The following is a 19,109-nucleotide window of genomic DNA, read 5'->3' as shown; positions in this document are numbered from 1 at the left end:
ACCAGATCTATGCCGGACTCGAGTCAAATGTTAACATAGCAGTTGTACAGTCACGCTCCGTGATTATTGCGCCCTTTAGGGGTGCGTATCATAATGAATACGCACTTTTGGTATAATTTCAATTTACAAACGTTCAAAACGTATACTAATCTTATGTATAATGCACTAAATCTATATTTTCAATAAGGATAACATATTACATTTAATATAACATTCATTATGCATATAAATTAAAATAATGAATAACATCTCATATAAATATCTGAACAAAACACCAGTAAAATTATTTGGATAGCTCAGTATTTCATAGGTCATCGAAACTAATTACTGTCAGAAAAGTGGATTAGGTTAGGTCAGAACTGTGACTCCCCAAGAAAAGAAACTGCTACCAGAAAAGTAGGTTAGGTTAGAACCGTGACTCCCCAGAAAAAGAAACTGCTACCAGAAAAGTAGGTTAGGTTTGAACTATGTGACCCCCTCAGAGAAAGAAACAGCTACCAGAAAAGTAGGTTAGGTTCACTGACCATCCAGCCTCTAGACATAGCATAGTCGCGCTACCCCCTCTGCCACACATACGGTAGCGTTACTCCATCTTCGAGTCACGCCTACACCGCTTACTTCAGTCGGCGGACCGGGCTCGGTCTAGAAACTTCGGTAGCTCGAAGAAGTTTTTGCTATCAAAAATGCATTATTGTTGTGTCAAATTGTGTGGCAAGAACACTAAAAACTCTGGTGTACAAAAAAATGGCATTTCATTTCACAGGTAAGCCGATTTTTTAGAGATTTGGATAAAAAATATTTTAATTTAAGCGTCTCATCAAATTTGACAGCGCTTGAAACTCGATGACGTCTTTTAAGAAAGTCTCTTTCTATTGCGCTGCATCCGTATACATCCTTTCTTGTCTTTTATTACGTGACATTCCTAAGCCCAAACTAGTGATGTCCATATCCATAGAATGTGATTGTTTACTATTGACAAGGTAATTCAATTCAAATCGCATAGGTATTTGCGAAAAAATCACTATAAAACAAATAAATAATATGAGAATTACACTTACGGTCAGGTACCAATTTTCCCTTGAACATAAACGATATTGTCAATTCGGCACTACATAGGTACTCGTATTACTTTTAGCGATTATAAAAACATTGCAAATTTAAATTAATCACAAGACCAATTTTATACAAAAACACACGGTTGCAATTTAAAATGCATTATTTTGATTCCATTTTTGTTGAGAATAGTGGGCGTCGGTTTAACTTTTTAATTTTTGCTTTTTTTCTGTGTACGACTGCCAACATGGCAATGATACTTGAACATTCGGCCAAATAATTTAAACTTCATTTAGTTAGATTGTGTTAAATAACATTTCATTTACATAATAACAAATAAATATTTGATTTAAACCATGTAATAACTCTTAATAGAATTATACAGGTTGTTTTTAATGGGTGGGTATAGTAGGATACCGCGAATACAGGGTGGATTTTCTTTTTGGCTCAGTGAGGGCAGCTACCAGATCCCGTACTGCTACGAGAAAACGGTCTTAAGAGACCTTCCCTCGATTTCAAATTAATGAAGATTGGCATTTACAGATTTTGGAAAAAACATACAGGATACGAGAAAAAGGTCATTTTTGACAAACTTTTTTTTTTATGCCAATCGATCCCATTCCTATTGAGGATCAAAAGCTTATATGGAAGCAAAAAAAAATTTCCGGCTAGAAAAGCCACAAATCGAGAAAAACTTTTCCCATAATATTTGGCCACTGACCATCCAGCCTCTAGACTCAACTTAGGCCAATTCTTTCATGAAACCGATGCTGCCAAAAATACAGGGGTGCGGGGGACGAGGTGAGCGAGTCCCGTGCCGTGATTGGTCCGTTCAAACACACGTGGGCGTCAGACAGTAATATCTGCCGGGCGCTAGTGATGTGACACGTTGAATAATAACATTGACAATCACGGTCAATAATGTAATAACAGTAATAATATGCAAGCATGTTTTGAATGCTATGTTGATTCGTCCGTTCGAAAACATTAACCCATAACGTTGTGGTTTCGTTAGCAGGTGTATCTGCTTTATATAATTAATTTAAAAATAAACTATTGGTAAAAAGGCGTCTTATGGGATTTAGAGTAGCGCGAGACGAGACGAGATGCGGATGCGGATATTCGCAACATCCCTGCTTGGAAGCACTTCTTCACGCAGCTCGCCCTTCGGCCTCGCTTTAAATTACTGAGGGTTGCACGCTTGGGAGTCGGGGTGAAGGCTTCGGGCCTTCGGCGGGTCAGCCTTCGGCCTCCCAGCCTGATATTCGCCCTTCGGGTTCGCTTAACCTACTTGGAAATTTTCCTTTGCCCGTGTCCGCCGCCATTTTGAGTGTTTTCAAAAAATAATTCACATACTAATCTTGGGCCCCCAAGCTCGCCGCATGCCAAATCTCAACGCGCTCAGACCAACTTGAAAAAAAAAAAGACGGCCATTTTCATAATCATAATCATAATCATAATTCTTTATTGCAAACATGGTATTACAAGGTGTTTTTATGTTAGTTAGTACATTTTGAAACTTTTTAAATGCAATTTGTGTTGTCTCGGGCCCTCTATGGCATTTGGTCGAGCACCCCCCACCTATCTCTCACCTTTGAAGCTTTTCATAAAAAATAAGTGGCCATTTTTACCGCCATATTGGTTTTATTAAAAAAAATCCATAGGAATACAGCTAGGTGACCCCGAGTTTTCGTGACCAAAATTTTAGCGCGCTGGGAGCATTTTGAAAAATGATCGCCATTTTGAATCCGCCATTTTGAAAAAATAATGGCGGCTTCAGAAACTGTCAGCGTCCCTCTATGACATTTGGTCGAGCATCTCCCACGTATCTGTCACCGTTTAGTGACCAAAAGTCGGATAATCCGGTAGACCAAAAGTCGGATTTTTCTGGAAGTCACCAAACCACCCCCTCTATACGACCGTATCAAAGTCAAATACCCCAGGAACCCCCTTCTGGGAGAGCAATTATGTCAATTAATCAGTCGGGTTGCGGCTTTATATACAGGATGGATTTTCTTTTTGGCTCAGTGAGGGCAGCTACCCGATCCCGTACTGCTACGAGAAAACGGTCTTAGGAGACCTTCCCTCGATTTCAAATTAGATCCCATTCCTATTGAGGATCAAAAGCTTGTATGGAAGCAAAAAAAAAATTCCGGCTAGAAAAGCCACAAATCGAGGAAAACTTTTCCCATAATATTTGAATGAAAATGAAAACTTTTATTTTTCACATGCTACTTTTGTATGCCAATCGATTCCATTCCTATCCAGTATCAATAGTTTCCTAGGGGTCGACTTACGGCAATGTACTAAAAAGCCACAAATTAATAAAAACTTTTTCCATACATTTACTATGGAGAAAATGTGAAATTTTATTCACAATTTTCTACCTCGCCCATCATTCGTACAGCAATGTCTTCATACAGTATTATGGTTCTTAAATGTAACAGGACAGGACTGATTGGCCAGATAGAAAACTGTGAATTAAATTTCACGTTTTCTCCATAGTAAATGTATGGATAAGTTTTCTTCAATTTGTGGCTTTTTAGTACATTACCGTAAGTCGACCCCTAGGAAACTATTGATACTGGATAGGAATGGAATCGATTGGCATACAAAAGTAGCATGTGAAAAATAAAAGTTTTCATTTTCATTCAAATATTATGGCAAAAGTTTTCCTCGATTTGTGGCTTTTCTAGCATGAAATTTTTTTTTGCTCCCATACAAGCTTTTGATCCTCAATAGGAATGGGATCGATTGGCATAAAAAAAAGTTTGTCAAAAATGACCTTTTTCTCGTATCCTGTATGTTTTTTCCAAAATCTGTAAATGCCAATCTTCATTAATTTAAAATCGAGGGAAGGTCTCTTAAGACCGTTTTCTCGTAGCAGTACGGGATCTGGTAGCTGCCCTCACTGAGCCAAAAAGAAAATCCACCCTGTATTCGCGGTATCCTACTATACCCACCCATTAAAAACAGCCTGTACAATTCTATTAAGAGTTATTACATGGTTTAAATCAAATATTGATTTGTTATTATGTAAATGAAATGTTATTTAACACAATCTAACTAAATGAGGTTTAAATTATTTGGCCGAATGTTCAAGTATCATTGCCATGTTGGCAGTCGTACACAGAAAAAAAGCAAAAATTAAAAAGTTAAACCGGCGCCCACTATTCTCAACAAAAATGGAATCAAACTAATGCATTTTAAATTGCAACCGTGTGTTTTTGTATAAAATTGGTCTTGTGATTAATTTTTGCAATGTTTTTATAATCGCTAAAAGTAATACGAGTACCTATGTAGTGCTGAATTGACAATATCGGTTATGTTCAAGGGAAAATTGGTACCTGACCGTAAGTGTAATTCTCATATTATGTATTTGTTTTATAGTGAATTTTTCGCAAATACCTATGCGATTTGAATTGAATTACCTTATCAATAGTAAACAATCACATTCTATGGATATGGACATCACTAGTTTGGGCTTAGGAATGTCACGTAATAAAAGACAAGAAAGGATGTATACGGATGCAGCGCGATAGAAAGAGACTTTCTTAAAAGACGTCATCGAGTTTCAAGCGCTGTCAAATTTGATGAGACGCTTAAATTAAAATATTTTTTTATCCAAATCTTTAAAAAATCAGCTTACCTGTGAAATGAAATGCCATTTTTTTGTACACCAGAGTTTTTAGTGTTCTTGCCACACAATTTGACACAACAATAATGCATTTTTGATAGCAAAAACTTCTTCGAGCTACCGAAGTTTCTAGACCGAGCCCGGTCCGCCGACTGAAGTAAGCGGTGTAGGCGTGACTCGAAGATGGAGTAACGCTACCGTATGTGTGGCAGAGGGGGTAGCGCGACTATGCTATGTCTAGAGGCTGGATGGTCAGTGTATTTGGCCAATCAGTCCTGTCCTGTTACATTTAAGAACCATAATACTGTATGAAGACATTGCTGTACGAATGATGGGCGAGGTAGAAAATTGTGAATAAAATTTCACATTTTCTCCATAGTAAATGTATGGAAAAAGTTTTTATTAATTTGTGGCTTTTTAGTACATTACCGTAAGTCGACCCCTAGGAAACTATTGATACTGGATAGGAATGGAATCGATTGGCATACAAAAGTAGCATGTGAAAAATAAAAGTTTTCATTTTCATTCAAATATTATGGGAAAAGTTTTCCTCGATTTGTGGCTTTTCTAGCCGGAATTTTTTTTTGCTTCCATACAAGCTTTTGATCCTCAATATGAATGGGATCTAATTTGAAATCGAGGGAAGGTCTCCTAAGACCGTTTTCTCGTAGCAGTACGGGATCTGGTAGCTGCCCTCACTGAGCCAAAAAGAAAATCCACCCTGTATATAAAGCCGCAACCCGACTGATTAATTGACATAATTGCTCTCCCAGAAGGGGGTTCCTGGGGTATTTGACTTTGATACGGTCGTATAGAGGGGGTGGTTTGGTGACTTCCAGAAAAATCCGACTTTTGGTCTACCGGATTATCCGACTTTTGGTCACTAAACGGTGACAGATACGTGGGAGATGCTCGACCAAATGTCATAGAGGGACGCTGACAGTTTCTGAAGCCGCCATTATTTTTTCAAAATGGCGGATTCAAAATAGCGATCATTTTTCAAAATGCTCCCAGCGCGCTAAAATTTTGGTCACGAAAACTCGGGGTCACCTAGCTGTATTCCTATGGATTTTTTTTTAATAAAACCAATATGGCGGTAAAAATGGCCACTTATTTTTTATGAAAAGCTTCAAAGGTGAGAGATAGGTGGGGGGTGCTCGACCAAATGCCATAGAGGGCCCGAGACAACACAAATTGCATTTAAAAAGTTTCAAAATGTACTAACTAACATAAGAACACCTTGTAATACCATGGTTGCAATAAAGAATTATGATTATGATTATGATATGATTTTTTTTTCAAGTTGCTCTGAGCGCGTTGAGATTTGGCATGCGGCGAGCTTGGGGGCCCAAGATTAGTATGTGAATTATTTTTTATTAACACTCAAAATGGCGGCGGACACGGGTAAAGGAAAATTTCCAAGTAGGTTAAGCGAACCCGAAGGGCGAATATCAGGCTGGGAGGCCGAAGGCTGACCCGCCGAAGGGCCGAAGCCTTCACCCCGACTTCCAAGCGTGCAACCCTCAGTAATTTAAAGCGAGGCCGAAGGGCGAGCTGCGTGAATGAAGTGCTTCCAAGCAGGGATGTTGCGAATATCCGCATCCGCATCTCGTCTCGTCTCGCGCTTCTCTAAATCCCATAAGACGCCTTTTTACCAATAGTTTATTTTTAAATTAATTATATAAAGCAGATACACCTGCTAACGAAACCACAACGTTATGGGTTAATGTTTTCGAACGAACGAATCAACATAGCATTCAAAACATGCTTGCATATTATTACTGTTATTACATTATTGACCGTGATTGACAATGTTATTATTCAACGTGTCACATCACTAGCGCCCGGCAGATATTTCTGTCTGACGCCCACGTGTGTTTGAACGGACCAATCACGGCACGGGACTCGCTCACCTCGTCCCCCGCACCCCTGTATTTTTGGCAGCATCGGTTTCATGAAAGAATTGGCCTAAGTTGAGTCTAGAGGCTGGATGGTCAGTGGTTAGGTTAGAACTGTGACCCCTCAGTGAAAGAAACTGCTACCAGAAAAGTAGGTTAGGTTAGGTTAGAATTGTTACCCCACAGAAAAAGAAACTGCTACCATAAAATAGGTTAGGTTAGAACTGTGACCTCCCACAGAAAAAACTGCTATCAGAAAAGTAGGTTAGGTTAGAACTGTGACCCCTCAGAGAAAGAAACTGCTGCCAGAAAAGTAGGTTAGGTTAGGTTAGAACTGTGACCCCCCACAGAAAAAACTGCTGCCAGAAAAGTAGGTTAGGTTAGGTTAGGTTAGAACTGTGACCCCCCCACAGAAAAAACTGCTACCAGAAAAGTAGGTTAGGTTAGAACTGTTACCCCGCAGAAAAACACAAGGTTAGGTTTATTGCGTGGTATTTGTTTTGTATATTATATTGTTTCAAAGTTATACCTTTTTATACTTATCAGTTATCATAAACGATATTATATGTAAAGTTCATTATACATTATAAAATTATAGAATTCATTGTTATACGTATTGCACGTTATGCCATTCAAAATTATGCTAATTGAATTTATATATTCTGAGCAATATATTATAGGTTTGTATACGTTCTATTACTTACCCGTTGTGTGCTACGTAATGTGGCGAGTTCGGGGGAGTGAGGGGAAAGCGGGTCTCCCCCTAAATTAATTGAAGCCAGTTTTATTGCCATGTTACCTTGACGGACTTGTCCCTGGAGCCGGAGGCGAGGAAGGGGCCTTGGTGGGCGGCGCGGCGGTTGTCGGCGCCCGCCGCCTCGTTGATGGCGGGCGCGGCGGTTGTCGGCGCCCAAGCGATGCACTCCACCACGTGCTCGTGCTCGCGTAGCTCCATCTACGTTACCTTGACGGACTTGTCCCTGGTAACGTTACCTTGACGGACTTGTCCCTGGAGCCGGAGGCGAGGAAGGGCCCTTGGTGGGCGGCGCGGCGGTTGTCGGCGCCCGCCGCCTCGTTGACGGCGGGCGCGGCCGCCGCCGGCGCCCAGGCGATGCACTCCACCACGTGCTCGTGCTCGCGTAGCTCCATCTACAGGCAAATGACATCGTAAGTATCGTAAGGTCCTGGCAGAATATCAGCGATGTGGCTTGCCGCATCATCATGCTGAGCCAGCGCCAATAGGCTACATGACTAATTTTCATTTATGGTATCAATCGATCGGGTTTGTTTTTAGGATCAAATGTCTATATGGGACCCATTGCATTAAAGTAACACAAAAGTCAGAAATTGTAGTCAAAGGCCGACAGTCGCACTTCACTCGCGAAACGCCCTATACAAAACGGCCAGAGGCCGTGACGTCAAGGTCTCTGGGAGCCCATCTTGTAATATGGACAAAACAAGAAAATTGAGTTTTTGTCGGTGAAATATTGCGTTTATGTATGTAGTTGCTGTACAATATTTTTTTGGATGAAATGTAAGAATTCGAATGGTCCCCTTCCTTTTATCGTTTTTGGAAGTTAAAAAAAAACTTAAATTTTGAAACTTTCAGGTCCTGTATTTTTGTAATTTTTCAATATTTTATTTTAATATCCACATTATTGTGATAAATTGCTCGTTTGCTATCTATTTTACTAGATTTTGTTATAAAATTCAACATATGTCATCATCCCTATTCTCTGCCAAGACACATGGTTATGTCCTTTTATGTTTTTTTTTATCATATCGTGTAATTATATAAGTTTTTCTTTTAATTTAAGCTGCATGCCAATATTTAATAACTTTGTAATTACCATGTATGTTGTGGAAATGAATAAAGTGTTTATCTATCTATCTATCGTATTATATTCAAGTTACAAGGGAAAAGGACAACAATCCTTACGAGAGGGTAAACCGTAGGCTATGTCACATTGCAACAGAGCCACCGCGTGGTGGTCGCGCGCTTGAACCCAGAACATCGCTAGCGACCTCTATCGCTCTGTATGAGCTAGCGGATTGAGAACGTTGCGGCTCAGCCACGACTCGCTCGCGGTGACCATGGGTGAGAGCGAGAAACAGCTATCGAAGCTTTCATTTCCACCTATGGCTGCTGCTAGCTGCTGCCGCGCGCAGTCGTGACCGCATAGTAAAGCGCGCGCAGGGCTGTAATAGTGTGATGAAGCCCAGCCATAACTGTACAATACATACCTACATGTACGACCCATAAGATGTATCGATATCGTAAATGGCCTGATAATGGTATAACGGTTACTTCAATACTCAATCATTTATTGCTATTGCTTGAATCACAAATAAATACTTTCAACATATAGACTAGGAATCCTCTAGACAGTTTAGAGCAATTATTTCATGAAACCGATGCTGCCAAAAATACTGGGGTGCGGGGGACGAGGTGAGCGGGTCCCGTGCCGTGATTGGTCCGTTCAAAGACACGGACGTCACACAACGACACTTTGACTCGAGAATGGAGTAAAACTACCGTATATTTGTGGCAGAGGGGGTAGCGCTACTATGCTCAGTCTGGAGGATGTCTTGTCTGTGACTTAACCCACCACCAATAACCAGTAGGTATGGTACGTTTGTTTATTGTTTTCATAGGTAATACTAGTTTACCTTGCATTCGTTGGTCTCCGCGTTCCAGATGCGCACGGTCTGATCGTTGGAGCAGGACGCGAGCAGCGCGCCGTCCGGCGACACGCGCACCATGCGCACCCACTCGCGGTGACCCTTGTACGTCTTGATGCAGTATCTGTACGAACACAATGGACACGGTCACTTATAGTCCGGCAAACCAATTTAAAAGTGTATTCTCGCTCTCACTTATGGGTGCGACGCACCAAGGTTGCGGTGCGGTGCGATCGTGTACGTGTTAGCACTTTAAGAAAACAGTGGCAAATTTGAAAGAAATTAAGCGCAAAGATCTCCATCTCACACACGTATTTTGGATTGCGCGCCTTTTTCTACTGACATATCGACATATACATTTATATGAAACACCAAGGCAGTAGCGGCGCGTCCATAAAAGCCGATTCCCACCGGCTTGCCTGTTCTTGGACGTTTGAGCAGAGTTGTAAAGGAAATATGTAAGCCCCGGCTTGCCTATGGATATGTTTGACGCGCCGCCACTGCACCAAGGCACTAATAAAATAACATTTAATGACTAAACAGTGCACGGACTTTTCCTCCAACAAGGCACGACCATTTAATTGCGTCGTAAATAGATAAAACAGTCAGTGAATGTGTTCGGTTTAAATTGTACGTACAGAGGGCATCGGCCCTTCGCCTGCTATCAAATCATTACATTATACACTGCCGAAAACCACGGATCTTGGAGGCAGACGAATTTTATTTTTGGTTATTGGCTGACCTTAGCCAGCTGCGACCTCCCAAGCCTTGATGGTCTTGTCGCGACTGGCCGAGTACACGATGTCACCGCTGGGCGAGAACGCGACGGACGACACGTTGTGGTCGTGGCCGTGCATGGTCGTCACATAAGTCTGGTTGAACTTACCCAGTGGCGACCTCCCAAGCCTTGATGGTCTTGTCGCGACTGGCCGAGTACACGATGTCGCCGCTGGGCGAGAACGCGACGGACGACACGTTGTGGTCGTGGCCGTGCATGGTCGTCACATAAGTCTGGTTGAACTTACCCAGTGGCGACCTCCCAAGCCTTGATGGTCTTGTCGCGACTGGCCGAGTACACGATGTCGCCGCTGGGCGAGAACGCGACGGACGACACGTTGTGGTCGTGGCCGTGCATGGTCGTCACATAAGTCTGGTTGAACTTACCCAGTGGCGACCTCCCAAGCCTTGATGGTCTTGTCGCGACTGGCCGAGTACACGATGTCGCCGCTGGGCGAGAACGCGACGGACGACACGTTGTGGTCGTGGCCGTGCATGGTCGTCACATAAGTCTGGTTGAACTTACCCAGTGGCGACCTCCCAAGCCTTGATGGTCTTGTCGCGACTGGCCGAGTACACGATGTCGCCGCTGGGCGAGAACGCGACGGACGACACGTTGTGGTCGTGGCCGTGCATGGTCGTCACATAAGTCTGGTTGAACTTACCCAGTGGCGACCTCCTTAGCCTTGATGGTCTTGTCGCGACTGGCCGAGTACACGATGTCGCCGCTGGGCGAGAACGCGACGGACGACACGTTGTGGTCGTGGCCGTGCATGGTCGTCACATAAGTCTGGTTGAACTTACCCAGTGGCGACCTCCCAAGCCTTGATGGTCTTGTCGCGACTGGCCGAGTACACGATGTCGCCGCTGGGCGAGAACGCGACGGACGACACGTTGTGGTCGTGGCCGTGCATGGTCGTCACATAAGTCTGGTTGAACTTACCCAGTGGCGACCTCCCAAGCCTTGATGGTCTTGTCGCGACTGGCCGAGTACACGATGTCGCCGCTGGGCGAGAACGCGACGGACGACACGTTGTGGTCGTGGCCGTGCATGGTCGTCACATAAGTCTGGTTGAACTTACCCAGTGGCGACCTCCCAAGCCTTGATGGTCTTGTCGCGACTGGCCGAGTACACGATGTCGCCGCTGGGCGAGAACGCGACGGACGACACGTTGTGGTCGTGGCCGTGCATGGTCGTCACATAAGTCTGGTTGAACTTACCCAGTGGCGACCTCCCAAGCCTTGATGGTCTTGTCGCGACTGGCCGAGTACACGATGTCGCCGCTGGGCGAGAACGCGACGGACGACACGTTGTGGTCGTGGCCGTGCATGGTCGTCACATAAGTCTGGTTGAACTTACCCAGTGGCGACCTCCCAAGCCTTGATGGTCTTGTCGCGACTGGCCGAGTACACGATGTCGCCGCTGGGCGAGAACGCGACGGACGACACGTTGTGGTCGTGGCCGTGCATGGTCGTCACATAAGTCTGGTTGAACTTACCCAGTGGCGACCTCCCAAGCCTTGATGGTCTTGTCGCGACTGGCCGAGTACACGATGTCGCCGCTGGGCGAGAACGCGACGGACGACACGTTGTGGTCGTGGCCGTGCATGGTCGTCACATAAGTCTGGTTGAACTTACCCAGTGGCGACCTCCCAAGCCTTGATGGTCTTGTCGCGACTGGCCGAGTACACGATGTCGCCGCTGGGCGAGAACGCGACGGACGACACGTTGTGGTCGTGGCCGTGCATGGTCTTCACGCACTCGAACGTCTGGTTGAACTCCCACAGTTTGATCGACATGTCCGCGCTGCAGGACGCTGGAAAATAAAGGTGTCCGGTTTAATTGGATATGACTTGGAATGTGCGTTAATGGTTTTATAGCGTGGTTAATTTTATCGCATGCTGGGAATTAGCTTTTCTTATGTAGGTAAACCGGATTGTACATTTTCAGCTCTGTTTCTATACAGTGAAGGTTTAAATATGGCAAAACTTTGTTTTCTGTGACTGTATCTACATCTAGGCATCATAAAATACTAATAATGCTATCAGATTTAAAGTATTACAGATGCATATCTCTTATGAAACAGGTGAGAAAATGCTAGTGACTGTGAAAAGGTTGCCTTGTGGGTAATAATACGTATGATGTATTAGATTTGTGATAATGATTAATGTGCAATCAGGCAATCACGGTGCAGCTTATCGTCGATAAGTGTGTATGAGATAAGCACACAATAAACCTTGCTACTTACGAGCAGTTTTCAGTTTATATTTACGGTACTTTACTTATCTGCAAATAATGATATGAACATTATGAACTACAAGTCTAGAAACATAATTAGTAATAATACTTTAATGTGAAGGGAATTCGCCATGTGCAAAGCATGAGGTGGGGAAACTAATTTTAGTTACCGACAACGCACGCTATGGCCTATTACATGTATGTGAACTGTGAAACAAGGCTCGAGTAGAAATTGTAGAATAAACTTTCTGTGTAGTGAAGCACTTTTGCTGCTGATTTTATAAGCAGTAATATCACTTTCCTTCGCCGAAAATGACATAGGTACCAAGAAGTTTGCCATGGTGGTCGAAGGCGATGCCAGGCGTGGCTCACTCCGCGATTTCGTCGCTTTGCTACAGGTAGCTAAAAGTACATCCGTTCCGCCCCAATTTTGGGGAAAGCCATAAACCGCGCGTGGCGCTGTCGCCACCTAGCGGCCATATCTATGCTGATCGTAACTGACGTGTTTTGTTAGAGAGTGAGTCTTCTGTACCTAGTACTATTATTTATTCTGTGGCGATGCACGATGTCCTGAACGGAATCGGTCAAATCGGTGAGCCCCTTCAGTGTTCGTTCATGTTCATACTCGCCGCTCTCGAAGTCCCACTTTGAGAAGACAATACAAGGTGGTATAAAACCGGCTACTTACCGAGTAGTTTGCCATGATGGTCGAAGGCGATGTCTTGAACGGAATCGGTGTGCCCCTTCAGTGTTCATTCATACTCGCCGCTCTCGGAGCCCCACTTTGAGAAGACAATACAAGGTGGTATATAACCGGCTACTTACCGAGTAGTTTGCCATGATGGTCGAAGGCGATGTCCTGAACGGAATCGGTGTGCCCCTTCAGTGTTCATTCATACTCGCCGCTCTCGGAGCCCCACTTTGAGAAGACAATACAAGGTGGTATATAACCGGTTACTTACCGAGTAGTTTGCCATGATGGTCGAAGGCGATGTCCTGAACGGAATCGGTGTGCCCCTTCAGTGTTCATTCATACTCGCCGCTCTCGGAGCCCCACTTTGAGAAGACAATACAAGGTGGTATATAACCGGTTACTTACCGAGTAGTTTGCCATGATGGTCGAAGGCGATGTCCTGAACGGAATCGGTGTGCCCTTTCAGTGTTCATTCGTACTCGCCGCTCTCGAAGTCCCACTTTGAGAAGACAATACAAGGTGGTATATAACCGGTTACTTACCGAGTAGTTTGCCATGATGGTCGAAGGCGATGTTCTGAACGGAATCGGTGTGCCCCTTCAGTGTTCGTTTGTACTGGCCACTCTCGAAGCCCCACTTTGAGAAGACAATACAAGGTGGTATATAACCGGCTACTTACCGAGTAGTTTGCCATGATGGTCGAAGGCGATGTCCTGAACGGAATCGGTGTGCCCCTTCAGTGTTCATTCATACTCGCCGCTCCCGGAGCCCCACTTTGAAAAGACAATACAAGGTGGTATAAAACCGGTTACTTACCGAGTAGTTTGCCATGATGGTCGAAGGCGATGTCCTGAACGGAATCGGTGTGCCCCTTCAGTGTTCGTTCGTACTCGCCGCTCTCGGAGCCCCACTTTGAGAAGACAATACAAGGTGGTATATAACCGGTTACTTACCGAGTAGTTTGCCATGATGGTCGAAGGCGATGTCCTGAACGGAATCGGTGTGCCCCTTCAGTGTTCGTTCGTACTCGCCGCTTTCGGAGCCCCACTTTGAGAAGACAATATAAGGTGGTATATAACCGGTTACTTACCGAGTAGTTTGCCATGATGGTCGAAGGCGATGTCCTGAACGGAATCGGTGTGCCCCTTCAGTGTTCGTTCGTACTCGCCGCTCTCGAAGTCCCACACTTTGATGGTGGCGTCCTCGCTCGAGGAGACCATCAAACTGAAGACGGGGTGGAATATAACCTGGAAAAGATTATCATACATTAGAATTTGTAAAAAGTTTGATTATTTTTGCACAAATATAAAAGTGTGATGCTCAAAGGAAAGTACATTAAGTAACTTTTAGACACAGATAAGAGACAAATATATTGTCGAATTCTATACAGATCTCAGCTCGGGTTGAATCAAAATGTGGTAAGTACGATAACAATATTAGCGTTATAGTTAATTTGTTCTAAACGTATTTTAATTTATATCTATGAATTACTTTCGAATTGTCACTCACTCTTATTCCTAATACCTATTTCATATTATTAATGGTATCTTAATATAATACCTTTAAACGGGCAATTCTTGCATATTTATTTATTTATATATAGGTATATATTTTGGGGATCTCGGAAACGGCTCTAACGATTTCGATGAAACTTTTGGTATATGGGGGTTTTCGGGGCCCAAAAATCTTATCTCTGGGAAAACGCTAATTTTTGAGATTTTATATGTCTCCCAGATATTGGTATCTTAATTTTAACTACAGTCGATTGCGCCTAAACAATCCTAACATACATTTTCCGACCATTAATTAAAGTGTGATAGTCTCTTTTTTGACAAGTTCTCAACATTGGGTCAAGTTAAATAACAACATTATGCGGTCACGCCATAAGTGCCATAACGCCCATGACTGACAACATAAGAGTGTGTGGGATGATCGGATGGTCAAATATTACGACAAAGGTCATCTCACTGACTAGTCTGACTACACATATTTTTCAGGTTACACTTTAGTCAAATGTTTAGATGTATTTATTTATGTTACACTCAGAAAACCTATTGATATATTGATGTTGACTTGAACAATGACACACTATTATGTGATTTGATCTCACATATATCATAAGCGCATAATGGAATAATGAGTAACTTTCATATGTCTTACTTTCTATGCAATTGTTCATCTGAACAAGAAAAGTATTTGTATATTCAGATCAGGTTTCTTGAACAATATGGATTATAATGTTTGTGACACAATTTCAACATTATGATCAAGATTTAAATATGTTTCCGCTCTTAGTGTTATCTATATCTACCTACCAAAAATGGCATGGCACACTTTTGAAATCTTACCAAATCTGAGAATGAAAATAATGCTAACGTACGTTGTCTCGACAAAGTCACTAATATTTGTGCATTTTTATACAATTTAATTTATTTTTATAAATACGCCGTCAAATGTACGAAACCTTTCCGAGATTTCACAACACAGTGACAACACAGACTGAGCGGTAAGGTTAAATAAAAGCTTTTAGTACCACGATCTAATGAATACCTAGTGCTCATTAGGCTGAGAATACGTTTGTGCCATATCCATTTTTGAGCAAAATCGTTTATCAATGATTTCAAAAATAACAAAAAAATATGCTATAATTGATACTAATCGGTTTTTGAAAAATGTTGTGTCATATCCGCATTTTACTATGGGATATTTACACTTTATTAACGGAAAATTACCACAAAAGCGTGACATATCCACAACTTTTGTGTCATATCATACATTGTACGTTTAACATTTACTCTTCAGAAACGGATATGGCAATAATAAAAATGCTTTTATTTCATGATTACCACTATATTCACAATATTTGTATAGTTCTAGAAATAGTAAACATATGTGCCTAAATGATAAATAAGTTCAATATTTCCCAAATGTAAAACTTTTCGAGTAATATTTTTGTTTGCTTCTTTTCGCTCTCCTGTAAACCAATGTAAGTGGCGTATGGCACAAACGTATGTATTCTCGGCCGACGTAGTCTTGCCGCGAGGATGCAACATGCTTTTTGGGATATTGTACAAACTGTACAAAGGTATTTGTCGATCGCCTTCGCAACAAGTAACACGTCGAACTTTATTTATGTATTAGCGAAACGTTGAACACAGACTTTCAAAGACAATGTTTTTATTACTTGAATTTTGATATCAAGTCTGAGAAACCCGGGGGTAAACATTGAAAGGAAATATTCACTGAAGATAAATATAATTAATTACTCATTGCACAACAGTCGTAACATAGATCAGAGGTAGACAACAATTAATTTTTATGAGGACATTTATGATTACATCACGTGAAGTGATGTGATTATTACAAGCTTACATTTGTCTGTTTTATATACAGCAATGTTTGGTTGATCATATACGGTTGGTTACGTAAATGTAACAGTTACAGAGCTTCTGGATTAGAAAATGACTATGGTCAATGTAAACATACCCTGGTATCACCCGCTTTAGGTCTAGCCTAGCTCTCGATACCTTTTCTTTCGCACATAACGCTAGATTTCCTCGTTCATTGTGTGAGCAGCAAGTATGCAAATGTGAAAATCTCTTCCGACGTATTTCCGATAACTACGAACCAGGCAAGTTCTAGATTAGGACGTGCAAATATATTTTTAGGTCAAGGCAGCTTGCCGGATCGGAGGCTCGTAATATGACCAAAAAAACAATAGCAATCGCGTTTTGGTGTATGCCTTAGTGATGGTAATGCGTTGGCCACTGAGGCTGAACTTCTTGGGAGGGCGCAGGATTGTCCTGTACTCAGATGAAGTTCGTAATGTGTCAATTGTCTCAACAAAATGTGAGGAATACCTTGGTAATGGTGGCGCGGTGACCGGTGAGACAGAACTTCTCGGGTGGGCGCGGGATCCACTCGGCGGGGGTGCGCTTGGCACGTGTCGGTGCGCCCTCAATGAATTCCTTCTGCGCCTCAGACAGCTTCGACTCCAGTTCCATCACCTGCCACAAACAAATAAATCAATGCATATTTAACTTGTAAATACATTAGCAAAGGGACGTGAAAGAAAAAAAGTGCGTCAATAGCATTTAAAAAGAATAAGGATAAGATATTCTGTAAATGATGATTTGATGATGATATTATACCATAAACTTTAAAGCGTAGGGACTTCGCTTTATAAAACTAATTAACTGTGTTTTTGTACCTACTCTGACAGCTTATTAGCTACGAATCGAAGGGCTACATTTATAAGGAACAAGACGAAAATATTCCGTATATAAACAGGTGTCTCCTGTAGATATTTGTTTTATCATTATCTTTTCCGCAGACAGCACCTTGTGTAGAAAACAAATCTAAAGCGTATTGCGTCATAATGAGTCGCGTGTCATACATAAACCCAGTTCGAATTTCATCCACCCGTCATGACATGAAGCAAAGTGTAAACGCCCAAAAAGTTTACATTACACGTTATTGCTGTGTACAAGTGGGCCCCTGGCCGACGCTCGCCCCCCGAAGCTCCGGCACGTAACGTTATAGATAAACAATCTAATAACGTAGCGAATCTGCGTCACATAGCTTGAGGCTTGTACGGATTCTCAGCGTTCGAGACCACCGTGTTGATAATTCTTCGTGTGAAAACATTTAGCTCTGTCAAAGGTCACCAATGTCACCATCAACATTAATGATAGAATTACTCAGCAGAAGTATTTTCCCAAGAACATGAAGCTTTATACTTATTGGTAGATAATGTATCTACATTAGACGTATAAAAACTCTCTCCTTCACTAGAGTAATTAAACTGCGCTTGGGTTTTTCATTCCTATTCTCTGCATTAAGGTTTTAAAGAAGTCATAGCGTCATGCCAGATATTCAAAATTTTCTGCCTCAATAATCAAGGTAATCTAGAAAGTATCTTTACCTACGTCAAATAAAGACGAATAACGCGAGTCGAATACACTGATTAGTTAATGAATGGAGTATAGTTACTTTACACAGCACTTACAAACAAGGATTGTTGTTTTATGCAAGGATATTGTTTTGCGTTCAAGATAAGAGCGTGCTTTTTATTTATTACAAATATAAGGACTAATTTATTGCTGTTTTGATGCAACAGTTCCATTTATTTCATAATTCTATCTCATATGCTTGTGTAATATGGTACAACATTGACAATTATAAATAAAGGATGATTTCTTATACCGACAACCGGCAAAGAGGGTCTGTTTATCTCAGAGCGACACATACGCGTTTAATTAAAACCTTGTACAGTCAGCAGCAGAAGTAGCTAAGCGGGTGAGGTGTTCAAAATGACCTTGACACGCTCTTATTCTCTTAACAATAAAGTCGCGTCAAGATCATTTTGAACACCTGGGCCGCTTAGCAACTTCTGCTGCTGACTGTACATAGGTTAAATGGGGCAAGGTTCCCATTAAAACGAACACATTTCATCTCCTTGACTGTTTGTTTAGATCCACGACATTATTTTCGGAGCAATAGCATCGACCGGTTTGAGGGAAAATAGTTCCAACCGACCTAGAAACGTCCACGACAAAGATCGATGGATTGCTTACAAGCAGAGATGTCATGACTAGCTATTGAAAGCCGTTACAACTATTACACGGTACAATAGGACTTCGGCAAACGCTTTGTCATTCAAGTTGCGAAAAGTTCACGCCGAATTATGTTCATGGAACCATCTAATTTGTGTAATCCATCATCTCCTCGTGATGTGATTATATAGATATCAATTACAGAGTTATGCAAGGCTGTGCTAGTAAATTACTCGTTCAACAAAGGTAATCTTGATATGTGAAAGAGAAACTATATGATTCGCAAGAGTAAGCATAATAAAATCCTAATGAAGTCATAAAGCCATCGCACTTTGCGAACTTTATTAATTATAATATTTATTATAATGATGAAAGATGATCTACCGCTACATATATTATAGATATATAGAATTTAACAAAAGTTATAGAAACGTGCATCGCGAATTTTGATTTTCCGAAGTACGCGGTTGTGGCGTACTCTTAGTAGCGATCTAGCGATGTTTAACGTTATACATATATACTGTAATCAGACACCATGTAACCTAAATTCATATAATTATCGTGTCGGTCAATTA

The 19,109-nt window shown here is 42.0% G+C and overlaps 1 protein-coding gene across 1 annotated transcript in view; it reads right to left on the bottom strand.

Moving 5' to 3' along the window:
* LOC134653048 (lissencephaly-1 homolog) overlaps window positions 1-19,109 on the bottom strand; it is a 48,285-nt gene that overhangs the window by 1,378 nt on the left and 27,798 nt on the right. Inside the window, exons 3-7 of the mRNA XM_063508331.1 lie at window positions 16,840-16,986; window positions 14,070-14,226; window positions 11,686-11,863; window positions 9,259-9,394; window positions 7,582-7,737 (exon numbers count right to left, since the gene is read on the bottom strand). Coding sequence (XP_063364401.1) covers window positions 7,582-7,737; window positions 9,259-9,394; window positions 11,686-11,863; window positions 14,070-14,226; window positions 16,840-16,986 — 774 coding nt within the window. The remainder of the gene's footprint in view (window positions 1-7,581; window positions 7,738-9,258; window positions 9,395-11,685; window positions 11,864-14,069; window positions 14,227-16,839; window positions 16,987-19,109) is intronic.

This window comes from Cydia amplana, chromosome 12 (genome assembly GCF_948474715.1).
Source record: "Cydia amplana chromosome 12, ilCydAmpl1.1, whole genome shotgun sequence".
Taxonomy (NCBI): domain Eukaryota; kingdom Metazoa; phylum Arthropoda; class Insecta; order Lepidoptera; family Tortricidae; genus Cydia; species Cydia amplana.
This window is presented reverse-complemented; position numbering and strand designations above follow the sequence as displayed.